Source organism: Hemitrygon akajei, chromosome 2, assembly GCF_048418815.1.
Source record: "Hemitrygon akajei chromosome 2, sHemAka1.3, whole genome shotgun sequence".
Taxonomy (NCBI): Eukaryota; Metazoa; Chordata; class Chondrichthyes; order Myliobatiformes; family Dasyatidae; genus Hemitrygon; species Hemitrygon akajei.
Genome location: NC_133125.1, coordinates 18,590,282 through 18,612,319, shown reverse-complemented (window position 1 = coordinate 18,612,319; position 22,038 = coordinate 18,590,282). Strand labels below are relative to the sequence as shown.

The window sequence follows — 22,038 nt, the reverse complement described above, 5'->3', positions numbered from 1 at the left end:
TATTTTTCTAAAAAGAGTATCACACTTCAAATACAGAAAGACTTAAATAAATTATAGTGACTTTATATTGATTACACTTGGGTATATAAATGGCTTTCCATACAACATAGTTACTACTTATTGACAATAATTGCCATTTCAGTAATGCCTTGCCTACTTGCCAACTACTCCCCTGAACACCAGAGAATAAACATAGGGAAGGCCAGGATAGTTCCAAGTTTTCTATCTTTCTTGCCTCTGATCACCCATTCCCCTTTCCTTCTGGAACCACAAAATATCACATTCAAATACTAGATGTGAAATACTGCTGGATTGATTTGATACAACTGCTCATTATTCAGTCGTTTCTTTAACCCTGCAAATCCTCTGAAACACAGGAAAGCATATCTGCATAATGTTGTTTAAAAAAAAATTCCTTCAATACAAAATTCAGATTTGTGTAATGCCTAAAATATGGCACATTTTTCTAAAATCTTTGCTCTATGTAACTCTAGTATCATTGCTATTAACATATAAACGTTTGTACAATGATATATTCAAGCAGCATTCATCAAATCAATCAGAAATTCAAAATTGAAGATTGTTTATTGTTCTTCAGTATTCCAGTGTAGAAGAAAACAAAATAATTGTCACTCCAGACCGGATGCATTGAATAATAACCATTGAACAACTCCTTTGTTTCAATAAGGAAGGTACTTCATTGACAATTGTGCCCAGAGTGTTGCTGACAAACAGTTCTGCACACTTAGCTGTTCTTATATTATAGAAAAGACAAGGTTTTAATATCACACTAAACCTGGATCCTATTGGCTGAATGTTCCTGGCCCAGCTCCAGAATATTCCCACATTACATTTCACTCCCCTGCCTTTGCAAATATATTTTTCAAAGACTTATTCCCTTTCCTTCACTACATCAATTCTGGTTCCACCATTCCTGTAAAATCTACTATAATAGAATAATCTCCGCAGAAGTGATCTCACAGAACAACAGAAACTAATTTACTAAGGATTTTTTGTCACTTATTTTAATTACTATTCCCAAACCTTCAGAACTTTTCCTCTTGGGGGCAGAGAAATTAAAGTTTTAAAAAAAGACTGCATTTTTAATAACACATAAATATTTTACCATCCTTCTGTTTACAGATTGACTGCAGTTTGGAGGTTTTCCAATAAAATTGGTTCTGTGTGGCACATTACCCAGAGTACTACATTCCAAGATTTTAGCTCCAAGAACTTGAAGAAATGAAATACTCGGAGGTGTTAAGTCCCCATAATGCACTCTTTCAGGATTATTTTAAACAGAAACAATGTTTTTTCTTGTGCCATAGTGGCTTACAGAGGCACAGTCAAACAAAAATTTGACATAGAAGCATGAGGCATTAAAGCAAATTTTCAAAAGCTTGGTCAAAGTGGCAAGTTTTAAGCAACAGTTTAAAAGAGTAAAGAGTGACAGCAAGGTATAGGGAAGGAATCGCAAAATGAAGATCATTGCCTACTTGGTGAAGCAATTAAAATTGTGGTAGCTTAACTAGCCAGAATTGGAAGAACCCCTTATGGGGTTGTAAGGTTTAAGCAGCTGACTAATAAAAAAGGGAGAAAAGACTATGACAGCAATGTGAAAACAAAGCAGAGAATTTTAAAATGCAATCAGGAGCAGGAGTAGCCCATTTGAGCCTGTTCCACCATTCAATATGATTATGATGAACCTCTCCCAAAACCACATTTTGCTCTCTCATCACCAGCTTCTGTGGAAATCGGTCTGCCCGTGGATTGGCCTCCACTGCCCTCAGTGGTTAGAGCATTCCAAAGGTTTACAACTCTATTAGTGAGGAAATTTTCTCTTTCTTAGTCATAAATGTCTTACCCTATGTCTCCTTTTAAACTCAATATCCTTTCCAGTCACATTACTAATAGTATGAGACTAAAACTGCACACAATACTCCAGTTGTATACAATACTGTGGTCTCATTAAGGCTCTTAATAATTATAGTCAAACATTCTTTGTTCCTCTACCCAAAATCTCTTGCAATAAGATACAAAATATAATGGTGGATGTTGAAGGAGGACCTAAGTGTCCTTGCATCAACATTTTCAATCTATCAGTTTAAATAATCCTATAAAATTTTGTTTTGCTCAGCAGTCTCTTACTTTCCACAATTTCTGTCTGACATGTTTGTCCCACTGAGTCTTTGAAAGCTCAGAGTAAATATATTACCCTACAGTTTTCCTTTCCCCCCCAAGTTTCCATCAAATTTCTCGCTGCCCAGATTCTAATACTTATCCATAAACTAGGGCACTTTAAAGTGAACCACTAACCTATGAACCCACAAGACTTTGTGATGTGCGAGGAGAATCGGAGTAAAAGGAAGCAAGCCACATAGTCATAGAAAGAATGAGCAAATTCCAGTCAGTCAGGGGCAGAGTCAGAAGCCTCACTGGCCAACCTCAAATTGTTCCCTGCAAGATAGGAAGAGGCAATTTTGATGCATTGAGTCGATGGTGGCTCTCGGAATAATCCTAACCACCCCTCATTTTTCCTGTAACCTATCCTTCCCACATTTCCATTAACTCCCTTGAAATCCAACAATCCATCCTGAGGTGGTATTCGCAGTCTCCAGAGCAGTGTAGGATGGAGATGAGAGGAGTGCGAGTGCAGAGGGTCCGTAAAGGGATGACACAGATAGACAAGATAGTGAAGGTGGTGCATGGCACACTTGCCTTCATCGAACTGTGCACTAAGTATAAAAGTTGGGGCGCTAAGCAACTGCAGTACAAGGCATTATTGAGACTGCACTTATAACATTATGTGCTTGTCCGGTCACCGTGCTATAGGATGGACGTGAATCAGCTCGAGAATGTTGCTGGACTGGAGGGTTGGGTAGGCAGGGACAAGAATCATGAGGGACATCGATAAGGTGGATGGCCATACTCTTTTTCGTGGGGCAAGTGAGTCTTCTATACTAGGGGGCAAAGATTTAAGGTGAGTGAGGGAGAAACATTTCAAGGGGAGCAGAGGGGCAGGATTTCCCCTGGGAATTAGAATCAGGTTTGGTATCACCGTCATAGGTTGTGAAATTTGTTAGCTTAGTGGCAGCAGTATAATGCAATACATAATATAGGAAAAAATAAGTAAACCAATTACAATAAGTATTTACAGTTAAATTCAAAATAGTGCAAAAACAGAAATAATAGAAGTGAGGTAGTGTTCATGGGCTCAATGTCCATTTAGGAATCAGATGGCAGAGGGGAAGAAGCTGTTCCTGAATCACTGCGTGTGTGCCTTCAGGCTTCTGTACCTCCATCCTGATGGTAACAACGAGAAGAGGGAATGTTCTGGGCGATGAGAGTCCTGAATGATGCAGCCTGTCAGAATGCTCTCCATGGTACATCTGTAGAAGTTTTCAATTGTCTGAGGTGATGTATCAAATCTCTTCAAACTCGTAATGAAATATAGCCATTGTTCTGCCTTCTTTATAGCTGCATTTATATGTTGGGACCAGGTTAGATCTTCAAAGATCTCAACACTCAGGAACTTGAAATTGCTCATTCTCTCCACTTCTGATCCCTCAATGAGGATCGGTTCATGATCCCTCATCCTACCCTTTCTGAAATCCACAATCAGCTCATAGTCTTACTGACGTTGAGTGCAAGGTTGTTGCTGTGACACCACTCAACTAGCTGGTAAATCTCACTCCTGTCTGCTCTCTCATCACCATCTGAGATTCTGCCAACAATGTTTGTTTCATCAGCAAATTTATAGATGGCATTTAAGCTATGCCTAGTCACACAGTCATGGCTGAAGTGAGAGTAGAGCAGTGGGCTAAGCACACACCCCTGAGGTGCACCAGTGTTGATCGTCAATGAGGAGGATTTATTAATACCAATCCACACAAATTATGGTTTTCCAGTTAGGAAGTTGAGGATCCAATTGCAGATGGAGGTACAGAGACCCAGGTTTTGTAGTTTAATGATCAGGACTGTGGAAATGATGGTGTTAAACTCTGAGTTATAGTCAATAAAAAGCATCCTGACATGGGTGTTTGTATTGTCCAGGTGACCTAAGGCTGGGTGAAGAGCTGTTGAGATCGCATCTGCTGTGGACCTATTGTGACAAGAGGCAAACTGCAGTGGGCCCAGGTCCTTGCTGAGGTGGGAATTAATTCTAGCCATGACCAACCTCTCAAAGCAGTAGGTGTGAGTGCTACTGGACGATAGTCATTAAGGCAGCTCACACTATTCTTCTTGGGCATAGGTATAATTGTTGCCATTTTGAAGCAGGTGAGAACTTCCAGCTGCAGCACTGAGGGGTTGAAAATGTCCTAGAATACACCTGCGAGTCAGTTGCCTTACCCGGGACTCCATCGAGGCCTGCCACCTTACAAGGGTTCACCCCCCTGAAAGACAGCCTCCGAGACAAGACACTGGGTGCAGCAAGGATTTTCACAACTGTAGTTATATTCTCCCTTTCAAGGCTATAACTAGAACCCAGCAGAGGATGTGACTGAGGTGAGTATACTTGCAATATTTGAAAGAAAGGTGGATTCATGCATAGGAAATATTTATTGGGATATGGGCAAAATGCAGACAAATGGGACTAAATCCGGAAGCCACCTTGGTCGACAAGGATGAGCTGGGCTGAAGGGTCCATTTCTGTGCTGTATTAAGTCTATGACTTAATCAATGTCACTGAATACAATGGTTTTACTGATATGCTGGCAATAAAGCTCCAGGATAGCACGAGGCAGTGTAAGATAACTCTAGAAGAGGCCTGATGAAGGGTCTCAGCCCAAAACGTTGACTGTTTATTCCCCTGCATAGATGCTGACTAACCTGCTGAGTTCCTCCAGCATTTCGTGTGTTGCTCAGGATAACGCAAGGTTAGTTTGAAACTTGCCACTTGGCATATTGCTCATTTTCTCCATGTTTCAGTGAAATACCAATTAATTGTTCTCTCTGAAGTCAGCAGCACCCCAAATGTACCTTTGTACATTACCTTTATACATTAATAATAGCTATACTGTTAGGTGCATACAACTTGTAATATTCTGTTATTAATAGCAAGGAATTGTTTGATTATTTAAATTTATAGAGCATAAGCATTATTTTAAAGTCACACAATTTATTTTATTTGAACAGTAGTGCATCACTTGATTGCTGCTTCATGGATTATTTATTGAGAAAACAGCAGCAGTAACAGTTCTTCCAAGGAAGGAGGCATGGCAACAGTAGGTGAAAATGCATCACTTAATACTGCAGCGAGTAGAGCAGAAACGAAAGAAAGAAAATTTTATGTGCTAGGATCATGTTTGCTCTTTATAACAGGCTGGTTATATACCTGTAAAATTAACCAGACAATTAAAGCAAATTCTGGTGACTAAGCAGTTGATTAAAAGGAGAAAATCTTGGCAGTGCGAGTCCCTCGCTCTCAGAGATTGGTACCTTGGCTTACTGATCAAACACTGAACTAGCATGGTAGGTTTGAATTAAACATGACCAAAAAAAAAAATCAGTGTTTCACATTTGAACCCTTGAATTGAAAAGCCTATAAAAAGTAGTGGATACCGCCCATCCTTCACAGGCGAAGCCCTTCCCACCACTGAGCACTCTACAACTCATATTCTCAATATTCATTATTTTTTTCTTTTTGTATTTGCACAATTTGTTGTCTTTTGCAAATTTGTTGCGTGCAGTCCTTCACTAATTCTGCCCTGTTTCTTTATACTTACTGTGAACACCCATAAGAAAATGAGTCTCAAGGAAGTATATGATTTCTTGTATGTACTTTGATAATAAATTCTGGAGGAATTCATGTCGGGTAGGATCTATGGAGGGAAATGGACAGTCGACGTTTCAGGCCGAGACCCATTATCAGGTCCCGAAGCAGAAAACATCTGACAGGGAGGGCCATGCTCACTGCTAGCCAAACGTGGGCTCAGTACTTATTAGTACACTGTCTATGAGGCGTTCTGCCAAATGGTTTTGACACTTCCCAGACAACCATCCCACAGGATCTATCATGTCCCTCTCCCACGGTACCTGGATGCCATTCCGTGTTGACTGCTGTCTGATAGACTTGTGGTCCAAGACGTTTTTTTTCTGAAAGAACTTTTTCCACAAGAAACAACTTGCATGGTAATATCAAACTCGCTTAAGACATTGCATGGCAAGGACACCAGGCCCAGGTTGTGCAGGAACCGGAGAGGTACTGAATTGCAGCAGATAGTGAGACTTGGTGCCTATGTATGTTGGTTCTATTCGCAGCATGATGCAGCCGCACACAAAGATGGCCACCAGGATAAGAGTGATGGTTGGGTATGCCTTTCTCCTTGTTGTCTGGGGACTTGTGCATCACAACCTATTGGAAAACCCATGGACAGCTCTCCCTCCCAAAATTTCTTGTCCTCTATTAATCTGGGCTTAAGCAACAATGAGTTGGATCAGCCACTTCTGTGGAGGAGCTGATGGGCTCCATTCATGCCTTCAAGTTGAATGGATCTCATGGAAGCTATTGCTTGCAAGCTGAATTGTACTTGGCTCAGTGGGACCAGATGGGAATAGACTTTTTGGAAGTGCATCATGCTATGCTTCTGGCTTGAAGCATGTTAGAATCCATATGGAAGGGTATCATTACCCTAATCTACAAGCAGAATGGGAGAAGATAGAAATCCAGAACTGGAGACCCATATCACTGTTGAATCATCACCAATTGGATCTGATCTGTTCCAGGACAAGTGGTCTACCTAGACCAAATCAGTGTTATATTATCTAGAGAAATCTCTAACCTCCATACATTACTCCAGGATACCATTGCCTGCCAGGTCAGCTTGGACCAGAAGGGCTTTGATAGGATATCACACAGGTACATGACAATTCCGCTCTTCAAAATGGGCCACGAGGAGGGAATCAACAATTGCATCGAACTGCTCAACAGATGTCAGTAGTGCTGTCAAAAATCAATGTGTGGGAAACACGTGATATGCGTTTGTAAGCCAGAGTTGTCCACTTTCCTGTCCCGTTTTTGTGCTGTGTAAAACCCTTTGCCAATTCTATCAAGAAGGACACAGTATAAGAGGGGTGATGATGTCAGGCAGGGTTGTCAGTTTGCAAATGGTCAACATCTGTAACCAGTCAGAGTTGGCATCAGAAGTCAGAGCCAACAGCAGGAAGAGCAAAGCTATATTCTTCAGCAAATGGCCTGGACAATCCACCATCCCCTTCAATGTCAAGTTTGACTACCTGAAAGAATTAGGGAATCTGTTTCAGAGCAGAGAGGAATATAACAAAGATTGGGTGGAGTGGATAGGTACTCAGTGTAGGTGTGTCCCACAATGACCTACTTCTCTGTGGCAATCACCCGAGCCATTTTCCATTTTCTCTGGGGTATTTAAATTTGAACATTTTTGATAGATCACAATGATCAACTCCCAGACAGAGGGGGGTGGGAGAGGTGTATCCAATATCATCCTCAACCAAGCTGCCCTTTTGTCTTTTTATCAACATTAACTTTATTCAAAATAAAAAAAATTCCAAGAATAAACTGTACAAGCCTTTTCATTCTTTACATTCATAGTCAATGCTTTCAGTACTATTCTATTGCATTCCTACACATCAACAGCACTGCTGGCATTCACCTGGTACTCTGGGATGGCATATTCCTGCAAAAATTGAGGAGCTTCCTCACACAACCTGACCCCTCCCTCTCCTTGCTGCACCAAACTGCTGTTTGACAATTAAAGTTCACTGTGAGATCCCAGGAAACACAGACCATTTCCCATACCTCAGGTGCCACCTGTCAGTGAAGGCAAATATTCACAACTAAAGTCATCACAGCTTTCAAATTGCCCATGTAGCCCTCGATTGTGGGCAAGGGCACTGAAAAATTAGTAACTCATACCTGGCTCTAAGCGTAATTTACCAGGCAGCAACACCCCCTGCTCTCGTTGAAGCCTTGGTTGATTACAGCAGGCGTCTCAAACTGCTAGAAGAATTCCTCTAACATTGCTTTTGCAAAATACTTCAAGTTCACTGAAAGCAAACCAGCATCAGTTACCGCTTCAAAGCAAACATTCTCTGTACTTGCTTTAAGTCTATAGTTACACTTTAGGCAATGTTGGGCAGATGCCCTCAGTCCCACCCCTAACACCAGATCCTTGAAACAGACACTTGCATGGGAAAAGGTGACGAGCTGTGAGATAAAGAAGGCTTTGAGTACATCTTCTCTAAGAATTGCAACAATATCCCCCCCCCCCCCCCCACATGACTTTCCAACTCCTGAGGACATCTGGCCAAAGACACGACAGAGAAGAGACAGCCAGGATGACACTGAGAACCTTGATTCCATACACCAGTTGCACCCAAACGCCGCTCATAGGTGGTAGAGATGGTGTGTGGGAGTGCATCAGCTCACAGGTCGGCCAAGTCCGTCACCCCTTCCCCAATCACCGGAAGAGTCCACTGCTTCCATAGTGGACTCACTTGCCACCTCAGAAACACGGTATTAAAGCATGTGATCTTTGATTCTGAAAGACTGCCTAAGGAGAACTCCTGAACTGCTCAATTTTTTGGAAACTTGTTTTCCCCATTTCTTGTGTTTCTCAATCACACCTACTATTTAGCTTTCTGTACCCATTTGACATTTAAGATCTAAGCGTTACTTCTTGTTTCGGAGATCAGCAATTCTTGAATGTTTGATTAAGGGGGAAATTACACAGTAGTCCTATCCACATCGGTCTAGATGCTATTTATAGAAAATGGCATGTTGTTATAACTTGATTTTCAGTCACTTCTTTCTGCAAAATCCCTGAGAAAGTCTGTGGTGAGTGCAGGCATACAAGCTGGTATTGTTCACTCATCACTGACAAAAACCACATGCAATCATTTTAACATACCACACATTGCTCTGCTCCATTATAAATCTACGTACAAACAATGCTGATAATTGACCTGCTGATTTCCAAACTTTAAAAAAAAAACATGACCCATAGAAAACATTCTGTCCAGCTTGGTATGGCAACTGCTCTGTACGGGACCTCAAGAAACTGCAGAGTTGGGGACACAGCTCAACACATCACATCATCAGCCAACCTCCCCTTTACGGACTCAGTCTGGACTTCTCCCTCTCTTAGTAAAGCAGCCGGCATAATCAAAGACCACACCTACCCTGAAGATGCTCTCTTCTCCCCTTTCCTAGTGGGCAGAAGACACAAACACCTGAAAGCACGTACCACCAGGCTCCAGGACAGCTTCCATCCCACAATTATCAAACTCTTGAACAATAAGATGGATTCTGCTTCACAATCTTGTTATGATCTTATTTACCACTTATCTGCACTGAACTTCTTCAGTAGCTTTGATATTTTATTTTGCATTGCTTTTGTTTTACCTTATTCTAGCTCAACACTCTGTGTGAAGGTTTGATCTGTCTAAACAGTTTGCAAGACAAGCAAAATAAATATCTTGGTACATGTGACAATAATAAACCCATACCTAATATTTACTAGAAAGTACATAGTTGTACATACCCTGATCAAGAACCACTTCTTCCTCTCTTTTGAGTTGCTGGAGTATTTCATTATTATTTTTCTGGTGTTCATCTAATGGTTGCAGTAATGAGAAATACATTTCAAAATGACTGCCTTTTGTTTTCATTCATGCTCAACTAACCAAAACAACCCTAAACAAATCAGAACTATCTGCATTATCACTGGAAATAGGCTTGGCAAATATTTAAAAAGCATTAAAAACACTGAAATTAGCTAAAACAATTAACATAATGGGCTGAAATCAAACCAAAGAATATCACACTGCCCTGCATCCTAACAAGCTGTGGAAAGGTTTCAAATAAATGAAGGGAAATTGTTAATTTCTGAAACATTGTGCTGCATTTTTGATATTTGGCAGGGATGGGACATGGCAGGAATATCTTTTTCCTTTTTGGATCTGATTTATTACACATGATTCATGAGCTGTATACATAAGTATGAACAAAATTTTGGCTTCTTTATGAATCATGAAAAATTCTAGGACAAAATACAATCCAAGAGCCGAATACAGCTCTGGGGAAAGTAACACACAAAATGCTGGAGGAACTCAGCAGGTCAGGCAGCATCTATGGAAATGAATAAACAGTCGACGTTTCAGGCTGAGACCCTTTGTCAGGACTGGAAAGGAAGGGGGAAGATGCTTGAATAAATGGTGGGGGGTGAGGGGAAGGAAGCTAGCTAGAAAGTGATGGGTGAAGACAGGTTGGTTGGAAAGATAAAGGGCTGGAGAAGGAGGAATCTGATAGGAGAGGAGTGTAGACCATTGGAGAAAGGGAAGGAGGTGAGAACTTGGGAAAAGGGACAGGCAAGTGAGGAGAGGTAAGAGGAGAGTGGGGAACTGAATAGGGAAGAGGGAGGGATTTGTTTTTTAAACCAGGAAGAGAAATTGATATTCATAACATCAGGTTGGAAGCTACCCAGATGGAATGCAAGTTGCTGCTCCTCCATCCTGAGGCCGGCACAAGAGAAGGCCATAGACCAACATGTCGTAATGAGAATGGGATCAGAATTAAAATGTGAAGTAATCAGAATTATAACTGAAGAAATGCATCAATACCATGTGGGAGGGACAGTTGGTGGTTATAAGTACAATGCACATAACCTAATCTTGAGATGGCCACTACATAGGGTTTTCATTGTGAATTTTGGCTCCAATCAATAATTGCAAGGAAAGAACAAGGAAATAAGCAAAACTTCAATGGGGGAGGGGGAAGAGACAATGTTAAATTCATAAACTTTTTTGAAGTGGGGCTGGAGAAAAGTGAATTAATTAATTTTTCATGTAGACCAATGATTTCAAAGATTTTTCATGGTCACTATATATTGAAGGCTGCAAATACCACAATCTACATGACAGCACCACCTAGCTTAGAATATGAGGGGACAGCTGTGTAGCCATTCAGGATATTCCTTGGAGTGGGAAGTTTCCCTCATATATCCAAATGGTTTAATTCCCAATAGAGACAACTAAAGTAAACACACACAAAGTGATGGAGGAACTCAGCAGACCAGGTAGCATCTATGAAAAAGAGTACCGTCCACCTTTCAGGCTGAGACCCTTCAACAGGACATGGAAAAAAGATGAGAAGTCAGAGTCAGAAGGTGTGGGGAGGGGAGGATGAACCACAAGGTGAAACCGGAGGGGCGGGGGGGAATACACAGGGCTGGAGAAGGGGGAATCTGATAGGAGAGGACAGAAGGCCATGGAAGAAAGCAAAGGGGGAGGAGCACCTGAGGGAGGCAATGAGCAGACAAGGAGATAAGATGAGAGAGGGAAATAGGAATAGGGAATGGTGAAGGGGAGTTGGGGGTGGAGGACAGCACCGGGTGTTTTGAGAAATCCATGTTTACGCCATCAGGGTGGAAGCCATCCGGACGGAATATAAAGTGTTGTTCCTCCAACCTGAGCATGCCCTCGTCATGGCAGTCAAGGAGGCCATGGACTGACATGTTGGAATGGGAATAGGAAGTGGAAGTAAAATGGGTGGCCATCTCTAGTGGGGTCCCACCACCAAGTACATCTTTCCCTCCACCCAACGTTCTGCTTTCCACAGGGATTGCTCCCTATACAACTCCCTTGTCCATTTGTCTCTCTCCACTCATCTCCCTCCTGGCACTTACCCTGGCAAGCGGAATAAGTGCTACACTTGCCCCTGCACCTCCTTTCTCACTACCACACAGGGCCCCAAACAGTCCTTCCAGGTGAGGCGATACTTCACCTGTGAGTCTGTTGGGGTCATATACTGAATCCGGCACTCGCCGTGTGGCCTCCCGTGTATTGGGGAGACCCAATGTAGACTGCGAGACCACTTCATTGAACAAATATGCTCCATCCACCAGAAAAGGTGGGATCTCCCAGGGACACCCATTTTAATTCCACTTCCCATTCCCATTCCAACATGTCAGTCCACAGCCTCCTCTACTGTCGCAATGAAGCCACATTCAGGTTGGAGGAGAAACACCTTATATTCCATCTGAGTAGCCTCCAACCTGATGGCATGAACATAAATTTCTCGAACACCTGGTGATACCTCAACACCTCTCCATCACCATTCCCCATTCCCAATTCCATCTCTCAACTTATCTGCCGAAAACCTCCCTCGGGTGCTCCTCCCCCTTTTCTTCCTTCCATGGCCTTCTGTCCTCTCCTATCAGATTTCCCCTTCTCCAGCCCTATATCACTTCCACCAACCTCCCAGCTCTTTACTTACCAACTCCCCCTCCCGGTTTCACCTCTCACCTTGTGGTTCGGCCTCCCCCTCTCCCCCACTTTCTTACTCTGACTTCTCATCTTTTTTTCCCAGTCCTGCTGAAGGGTCTCAATCTGAAACGTCGACTGTACTCTTTTCCATAGATGCTGCCTGGCCTGCTGAGTTTCACCAGCATTTTGTATGTGTTGCTTGGATTTCCAGCATCTGCAGATATTTTCTTCTTTGTGATTAGACAAAGTGATCTTCTTTCCTCTCTCGTGTTCCCCACCTCAAACCAGCATTTTTCTCCTTGTTCCCAATTAATCGAATTCGGCAATCTTTTCAGTTGTAACAACTGACAGATATAACCGTCAGAAATAACCAAGGCATCAAAGCTCATCTACAGATTTACAATCGCCATAGCATTTTCCAAAAGGAACAAAATCAAATTCTTCCAAGCTTGTCAGAAGCATCCCTGATTGTTTCAGGGTCACAGAATTCATAAATTACAGACATTAGAACCATTCACTCTTTGATATTGGCAGTCTTCTTATGCAAATAATTCATTCTCTCTGATCTGTGAAACATTACAAGAGAACTGTTCATGAATAATATGGCTGTTTCTATATCATGAAGTATCTGCGACGTGGCTCAGATACAAACGTGAGCAACACTTAATAAAATCCAATTACCTGTATAATGTCCTTGCATAGCCATATTTGGGTTATATGGAACGGGAATATTTGCTTCTGGAGGAATATGCTTGAACAATTCAGGACTGCCATCTTGCATACAATACATATATGGGTCGGCATGTTTAGCATCCATGTAATACATGATATACAAATTGCACATCTCATCTTTGGAAGTACTTCTGTAAATAAAAGCAAAATAATTACATGTTTAATACACTCAATTAAGTTTCACCAAATACCAGAGCACCTAAAATTAAAGATTTGGTGCTGATTATTCTTAAACAGGATAATTTCTTTTGATTTCCCTATGTATGACAGACAGACATACTTTATTGATCCCGAGGGAAATTGGGTTTCGTTACAGCCGCACCAACCAAGAATAGTGAAGAAATATAGCAATATAAAACCATAAATAATTAAATAATAAGTTAATCATGCCCAGTGGAAATAAGTCCAGGACCAGCCTATTGGCTCAGGGTGTCTGACATTTGTAGGGAGGAGTTGTATGAAGAAATGGATTCAGTAAAACCATTTCCTTGTCTCATTCTAGCCATTAAAGAAGCGACAGAGATCAAAGACTAGCTGATCTCAAAACTACCAGAAAGAAGTCAGGAGAGTCACTGCTGGGTAACAGACCTAACAGCTGATTCAAATATCACACCAGCCTGGTTTAGTTGTATGAAGCTGCACAACATAGATGATCAGATATGCTTCATTTTAAAAGTTTTGAATGTTTCTGAATTGATAGTCTCAATCATTCAGAGTAACACACATAAAATGCTGGAAGAACCCAGAAGGCCAGGTAGCATCTATGAAAAGAATAAAGAGTTGACATTTTGGGCTGAACCGTTCATAAGTCTTGAAGGATCTCGGCCCCAAAAATCGACTCTTCATTCCTTTCCTTAAATGCTGCAGGTCAGTGCTGAGTTCCTCCAGTATTTTCTGTGTCTTACTCTGGACTTCCAGCATCTGCAGGATCTCTGGTGTTCATAAATATTCACATTACTTGTTAGCTTTGACAACCAATTGAGCGTGAGGCTGTGGCTTCATCAGCTGACAGTCAGATTTATTGCGCTACTTGCTATTGGATGAAATGCTCAAGGTAACTGTGAACCCAGTGAGTAAAGGAGCAAAATGTGCTTATTATCCAAGACATTTTGGGCTAACATTTTCAGTGTAATCTGACCAAACAATATTAGTTTTGCACTGAAAATGGCAATTTGCTGAAGTAACACCTTCCCGTGGAGGAAATCCACTAGTGGAATTGATGGGAATGCTGATAAACTAAACACTGATGATTTGTTATCAGCTGTCAGAAATTGCAATCTAACCAAGCAATTCAGTGGGATCCTGGTTTCTACATTTCCTTTAAACTTAACCAGATCCCTTTTTTAGTACATCCTTTACACTTATTGGGCACACACTAAGGTAGTCAGTGTAAAGTGAAACAAAAATGTGTTGAAATAATGATAGAAATAAAATCCGGAAAATCTGCTAGACACCAAAGTGATGAGCATAACAGATTATCAGAGGATTACTGTTCAACCTATTAGCAGACTGACAAATAAAGCTAACCTTTAATCTTGATGAATTCAAAAATTACACTTTTCATTTCTGAACTCTTCCATAACATTTCTTAATTCAAATGTAATGTTGCATCTTGAATATAACTTAATACTGATTTCACCCACTATTTTGCTGTACGCTATTTTTCCTGTTGACTTTTGAAGTCTTTAATCTGATTAATGAGTAAAACAGACATTTCTTCTGTTTATAAAATACAGATGTGTTCTTCCATCACTGCAATGTTAACTAGTCACACTGCCTGCAACTCAATATATTAAAAAAAAATCAGCACTTACTAGCAAATCTATTTAGTAGCAGATACCAATGGATACTTTGCAACTGCAAAATCAGGGCTATTACATTCTCATTTCCACAAAAGACTACCAGGGAAATGAGAAATAAATACAACTAAAATGAGTCCAATCACTAATAAGAAATCCAAACAACACACACAAAATGCTGGAGGAACTCAGCAAGCCAGGCAGCATCCACGAAAAAGAGAATAGTTGATGTTTCAGGCCAAGACTCTTCATCCTGAGAATATTAGACCAAAATGTCAACTATTCTCTTTTTCATAGACGCTGCCTGGCCTGCTGAGTTCCTCCAGCATTTTGTGTGCATTACAAATAAAATGAGGATGCTTCCTTCCATTTTGACGCTAATAAGACACATGATTTTTTAATGTGAGATGGGACACAATGGAAGTAATTGTGAATGCTTTGTAAAGCAAGTTTCTCACCTTCTAATCTTCTCATACACACTGACTTGACCCATGAATGGTTTAGTTTATTCCTAATTTTCAGCCTTGATACACATTTACATTTTGGTAGTCTGGAATTTTTTTAAAATTAAGTATATTTGCTTAAATGTCATTGCCTGGTATTTATTTGTGCTCCTGTCACCAGTGTAGCTTGCTTACATAGACATTAAACAATTTAGTTCCACACACAACTCTAATATTTGACCCAAATTCATACCCTGATAATTGTGACAGAAAATGTTGAATAGCTCTGAAGACTAAGCTCCTTTCATTTCAGTTGACTTACATTTTCTCTTCTGTTTGCTCAAAGCAGGTAGCATGTCATCATTGTTGCCATGGTGAATAAGTGAATGCAGTATGATACCAGAATGAAAGTCACCATTGACGTATTTTACCAAGAAATAAACAGTCCACCTCCGCAGCTTTAGCCGGAATCTACAGTGCTGCATTTGCTCATTATTTCTGGCATAAAACGGATAGTCATAAATTAAATAAATATTATTTGCTGAAGGTAGGAGCCCTTCAGTGAATAATGAACCACAAATAATATGAAAGAAAAAAGGTACTGAGGCCATCTGTTAAATGTAGTGTTTCTGAACTCTTTGAATGCAAACAGTAATTAAATTCAATGTCAAACTGATCTGCCACCAAGAACCCTGCTGTGACATTCTTAGGTTTAATCATGTGCCAATCAACTTCACAATCTTTTACATTAAAAATAAATTTTGTATTTTTAAAAATTATTTAGTTTATCTATGATGGCAGTTTTTCAATAAAGTGTTATACCAATTACTGTTTTTTTTTAATATTTGGAGGCAGCTTATTTTAAAGTAAAAGAATCATCAATCATCATTATATAAGGGGGGGATCACTGACTAATTCCTGGCAGTTTCTGTGTTGGCAGCCTACTGCAGATGCCTAATCTTCACAGTTGCCTGCAATTTAGGCATAATTTCCTTAAGTTATACTAAACAAATGTCATAAATTTAGAGCCATATCATTTGTACAGCCTAACCAAGGAGCCCCTAGCCAACTACACCGTTCTCTAATCATGGACTGCCTGCTCCACACTCTTTGCAGAGAAGGCAGTAGAAACTGTGACCTACATTGTTCTTATGTTCCATGTACCGCCAGGGGGAACATCCTCACACTAACTGAATTTTGCTTCTTTTATAAACATGTCCGATAGCAAATGCTTGAATAGTGCAATAATGAACAGTGAACATGTGCTTTCATTTCAGGGGAAAAATACAATTCCTCAATAACACAACATGAGAACACTCAGCCTATCAAAACTCTGTCAGCTCAGAATGTTGTTCCTCCACGTTTTTCTGCACCTACATGATTATGAATACAGGCTGATTGTCCTATCACCATCAATACTCAGGATACTCTGCAGGACTTGCTCTATACAAGTATGTGAAGAGCAAGAGGATAAGACATGAGAGAATAGGACCAATCAAGTGTGACAGTGGAAATGTGTGTATGGAACCAGAGGAGATAGTGGAGGTACTTAATGAATACTTTAACCATATAACAATTACAGCACGGAAACAGGCCATCTCGGCCCTTCTAGTCCGTGCCGAACGCTTACTCTCACCTAGTCCCACTGACCCGCACTCAGCCCATAACCCTCTATTCCTTTCCTGTCCATATACCTATCCAATTTTGCTTTAAATGACAATACCGAACCTGCCTCTACCACTTCTACTGGAAGCTCGTTCCACACAGCTACCACTCTCTGAGTAAAGAAATTCCCCCTCATGTTACCCTTAAACTTTTGCCCCCTAAGTCTCAACTCATGTCCTCTTGTTTGAATCTCCCCTACTCTCAATGGAAAAAGCCTATCCACGTCAACTCTATCTATCTCCCTCATAATTTTAAATACCTCTATCAAGTCCCCCCTCAACCTTCTACGCTTCAAAGAATAAAGACCTAACTTGTTCAATCTTTCCCTGTAACTTAGGTGCTGAAACCCAGGTAACATTCTAGTAAATCTTCTCTGTATTCTCTCTATTTTGTTGACATCTTTCCTATAATTCAGTGACCAGAACTGTACACAATACTCCAAATTTGGCCTTACCAATGCCTTGTACAATTTTAACGTTACATCCCAACTCCTATACTCAATGCTCTGATTTATAAAGGCCAACATATCAAAAGCTTTCTTCACCACCCTATCCACATGAGATTCCACCTTCAGGGAACTATGCACCATTATTCCTACTTATTCATACTTTGCTTCAGTATTCACTACAGAAAAGGATCTTGGTGATTGTAGGGATGACTTACAGCAGACTGAAAAGCTTGAGCATATAGATGTTAAGAAAGAGTATGTGCTGGAGCTTTTGGAAAGCATCAAGTTGGATAAGTCATCGAAACCGGACAATATATACCCCAGTCTACTGTGCGAGGTGAGGGAGGAGATTGCTGAGCCTCTGGTGATGATCTTTGCATCATCAATGGGGACAGGAGAGGTTTGGGAGGATTAGGGGGTTGCAGATGTTGTTCCCTCATTTAAGAAAGGGAGTAGAGAGAGCCCAGGAGATTATAGACCAGTGTGCCATACTTCAGTGTTTGGTAAGTTGATGGAAAAGATCCTGAGAGGCAGGATTTATGAACATTTGGAGAGGCACAATATGATTAGGAATAGACAGCATGGCTTTGTCAAAGGCAGGTCGTGCCTTACAAACCAGATTGAATTTTTTTGAGGATGTGACTAAACACGTTGATGATGGTAGAGCCGTAGGTGTAGTGTATATGGATTTCAGCAAGGCATTTGATAAGGTACCCCATGCAAGGCTTATTGAGAAAGTAAGGAGGCATGGGATACAAGGGGACATTGCTTTGTGGATCCAGAATTGGCTTGCCTACAGAAGGCAAAGAGTGGTTGTAGACAGGTCATATTCTGCATGGAGGTTGGTGACCAGTGGTGTGCCTCAGGGATCTGTTCTGGGACCCCTTCTCTTCATGATTTTTATAAATGACCTGGATGAGCAAGTGGAGGGATGGGTTAGTAAATTGGCTGATGACACAAAGGTTGGGGGTGTTGTGGATAGTGTGGAGGGCTGTCAGAGGTTACAGCAGGACATTGATGGGATGAAAAACTGGGCTGAGAAGTGACAGATGGAGTTCAACCCAGATTAGTGTGAGGTGGTTCATTTTGGTAGGTCAAATATGATGGCAGAATATAGCATTAATGGCAAGACTCTTGGTAGTGTGGAGGATCAGAGGGATCTTGGGATCTGAGTCCATAGGATGCTCAAAGCTGCTGCACAGGTTATCTCTGTGGTTAAGAAGGAGTATGGTGCATTGGCCTTCATCAACCATGGGAATGAGTTTAAGAGCCAAGAGGTAATGTTACAGCTGGTCAGATCCCACTTGGAGTACTGTGCTCAGTTCTGGAAGGATGTGGAAACTACAGTATAGAAAGGGTACAGAGATTTACAAGGATGTTGCCTGGACTGGGGAGCATGCCTTACGAGAATAGGTTGAGTGACCTTGGCCTTTTCTCCTTGGAGCAACAGAGGATGAGAGGTGACCTGATAAGGGTGTATAAAATGAGATGCACTGATCATGTGGATAGTCAGAGGCTTTTTCCCAGGGCTGAAATGGCTAACATGAGAGGGAACAGTTTTAAGGTGCTTGGAGGTAGGTACAGAGGGGATGTCAGGGGTAAGTTTTTTTTATGCAGAGAGTGGTGAGTGCGTGGAATGGGCTGCCAGTGATTGTGGTGGAGGCGGATATGATAGGGTCTTTTAAGAGACTCCTGGATAGGTACGTGGAGATGAGAAAAATAGAGGTCTATGGGTAACCCTAGGTAATTTCTAAAGTATGTACATGTTTGGCACAGCATTGTGGGCCAAAGAGCCTGTATTGTGCTGTAGGTTTTCTATGTTTCTATAATTAACCCACCAACCAGCACATCTTTGGGATGGACTGAAAAATAAGTACAATGAAAGAGATTTTATTTCAGACATACAAAATCCTTAAAGGTCTTGATAGAGTGAATGTGGAGAGAATGCTTGCTCTTATGGGAGAATCTAGAACTGGAGAAGACTGTTTATATAATAGAGGGTCACCCATTGAAGAGAGAGTTGAGATGATTTTCTTTCCTAAACTCTCTTCCTCAGAGGTAAGTGGAATCAAAGTCACCAAATGTTTAAAGCTATGTTTAAACATTTTAAAAATTAAGCCATTGAGTCTGGTTCCCCATTACGTCGTGTCTGATTCAACTTTCATGCCTGAGCAGTCAAAAATCTATCAACCTCTGCCTTAAGTGTACATAAAGACTTGGCCTTCACAGCTAACCGTAGCAACGAATTCCACAGATTTACCACTCACTAGCTAAAGAAGTTCCTCCTCATCTCTGTTTTAAAAGGACGCCACTCTATTCTGAGGCTGTGTCCTCTAGTCTTAGACTCTCCACCATAGGAAACGTCCTCTCCACATCCACTCTATCAAGGCCTTTCAGCATTCAATAGGTTTCAGTGACGTTACCCCTCATTCCTTTGAATTTCAGTGAATACAAGCTCAGAGCCATCAACTGCTCTTCATATGACAAGCCATTAATTCCTGGAATCATTTACGTGAACATCCTTTGAACCCCCACCAGTTTCAGCACATCCTTTCTAAGATAAGGAGCCCAAAACTGCCCACAATACTCCAAGTGAGGCCTCGCCAGCGTTATACAAAGTTTCAACATTACATCCTTGCTTTTACTGGTCCTCTCGAAAATAAATGCTAACAGGGCATTTGCCTTCTTAACCACAGATTCAGCCTGCAAATTAACCTTTAGAGAATCCTGCAGAAGGACTCCCAAGTCCCTTTGCACCTCAGTGTTTTGTATTTTTTCTGCATTCAGAAAATAGTTAACCCTTTTGTTTCTTCTATAAACTGCATGACCATACACTTCCCTACACTTTATTCCATCTACCATTTCTTTGCCCATTCTCCTAATCTGTCTAAACCCTTCTGTAGCCTGTCTACTGAGGTCAGATTAACTGGCCTATATTTCCCTTTTGCCCCTCTCCCTTCTTGAGTGACATTTGCAATTTTCCATTCTACCGTAACAATTCCAGAATCTGGTGATTCTTGAAAGATCATTACTAATGCCTCCACGATCTCTTTCATCGCCTCTTTCAGAACTCTAGGGTGCACACCTTCTGGTCTAGGTGACTCATCTAGCTTCAGTCCTTTCAAGATCCTTCTCTCTAGTTATGGTAACTTCACACACTTCATGACCCCGGACATCTGGAATTTCCACCATACTCCTAGCTCTTCAACAGTGAAGACTGATGCAAAATACTTACTCAGTTTCATTGTCCCCATTACTACTTCTCCAGCAGTCCGATATCCACTCTTGTTTCTCATTTACACTTTATGTATCTGAAGAAAGCTCTGTTAGCTTCTTTAATATTATTGGTTAGCTTACTTTTGTTTTCTATTTTTACCTTAATTTTTTTTTTTAGTTGCCTTCTGTTGGTTTTTAAAAGCTTCCCAATCCTCTAATTTCCCACTAATACTTGCTCTATTATATGCCATCTCTGACTTTTCCTGCACCCATGCTGAACTCATCGACTTCATCCACTTTGCCTCCAACTTCCAACCTGCCCACAAATTTATCTGGTCCATTTCCGATACTTCCCTCCCTTTTCTGGATCTCACTGTCTCTCTCTCTCCGGAGACAGCTTATCCACTGATGTCTCTTATAAACCTACGGACTCTCATGGTTACCTGGACTATGCCTCTTCCCATCCTGTTACTTGTAACAATGCCATTCCCTTCTCTCCACCGCATCTGCTCTCAGGATGAGGCTTTTCATTCTGGAATGAAGGAGATATCCTCCTTTTTCAAAGAAAGGGACTTTCCTTCCTCCACCATCAATGCTACCCTCAACCACATCACTTTCATTTCACGCATGTCTTCTCTTACCCCATCTTCCTGCCACCCTACCAGGGATAGGGTTCCTCTTGTCCTCACCTACCACCCCACCGGCCTCTGCTTCCAGCACATAATTCTCCAAAACTTCCGCCACCTCCAACAGGATCTCACCACCGAGCACAACTTTCCCTCCCAACCCCTTTCTGCTTTCCACAGGGATTGTTCCCTACACAACTCCCTTATCCATTCATCCCACCCTACTAATCTCCCTCCTGGTGCTCATGCCTGCAAGCAGAATGAGTGCTATACCTGGCTCTACATCTCCTCCGTCACTACCATTCAGAGCCCTAAAAAGTCTTTCCAGGTGAGGCGACATTTCACCTTTGAGTCTGTTGAGGTCGTATACTGTGTCTGGTGCTCCTGGTGTGACCTCCTGTATATTGGTGAGACCCGACATAGATTGGGAGACCGATTTGCCATGCGCCTACGCTCCATCTTCCAGAAAAAGCAGGATCTCCCAGTGGACACCCATTTTAATTCCACTTCCCATTCCTATATGTCCATCCTCCTCCAATGTTGTGATGAGGCCACACTTAAGTTGGACGAACAATACCCTGTATTCCGTTTGGGTAGCCTCCAACCTGATGGCATGAACTCTGATTTCTCAAACTTCCTGTAATGCCCTCCACACCCCCGTCCTTCATCATTTCTCATCCGCTTTTTCCCTCTCTCACCCTATCTCATTGCCTACCCGTATAACCATATATGGTTATATATCACCTCCCTCTGATGCTCCTCCCCACTTTTCTTTCTTCCATGGCCTTCTGTCCTCTCCTATCAGATTCCCCCTTCTTCAGCCCTCCATCTCATTCACCAACTTACCAGCTCTTTATTTCATTCTC

At 41.5% G+C, this 22,038-nt stretch overlaps 1 protein-coding gene across 6 annotated transcripts in view; it reads right to left on the bottom strand.

Annotated features, from left to right (window-relative positions):
• Nucleotides 1–22,038, bottom strand: part of pam (peptidylglycine alpha-amidating monooxygenase) — a 163,907-nt gene that overhangs the window by 48,478 nt on the left and 93,391 nt on the right. For 4 of the 6 annotated variants that reach the window (XM_073067895.1, XM_073067932.1, XM_073067906.1 and 1 more), the window contains exons 13-14: nt 12,925–13,106; nt 9,522–9,593 (exon numbers count right to left, since the gene is read on the bottom strand). In XM_073067895.1, coding sequence (XP_072923996.1) covers nt 9,522–9,593; nt 12,925–13,106 — 254 coding nt within the window. The remainder of the gene's footprint in view (nt 1–9,521; nt 9,594–12,924; nt 13,107–22,038) is intronic. The other 2 variants (XM_073067924.1, XM_073067939.1) reach the window with 1 other exon arrangement.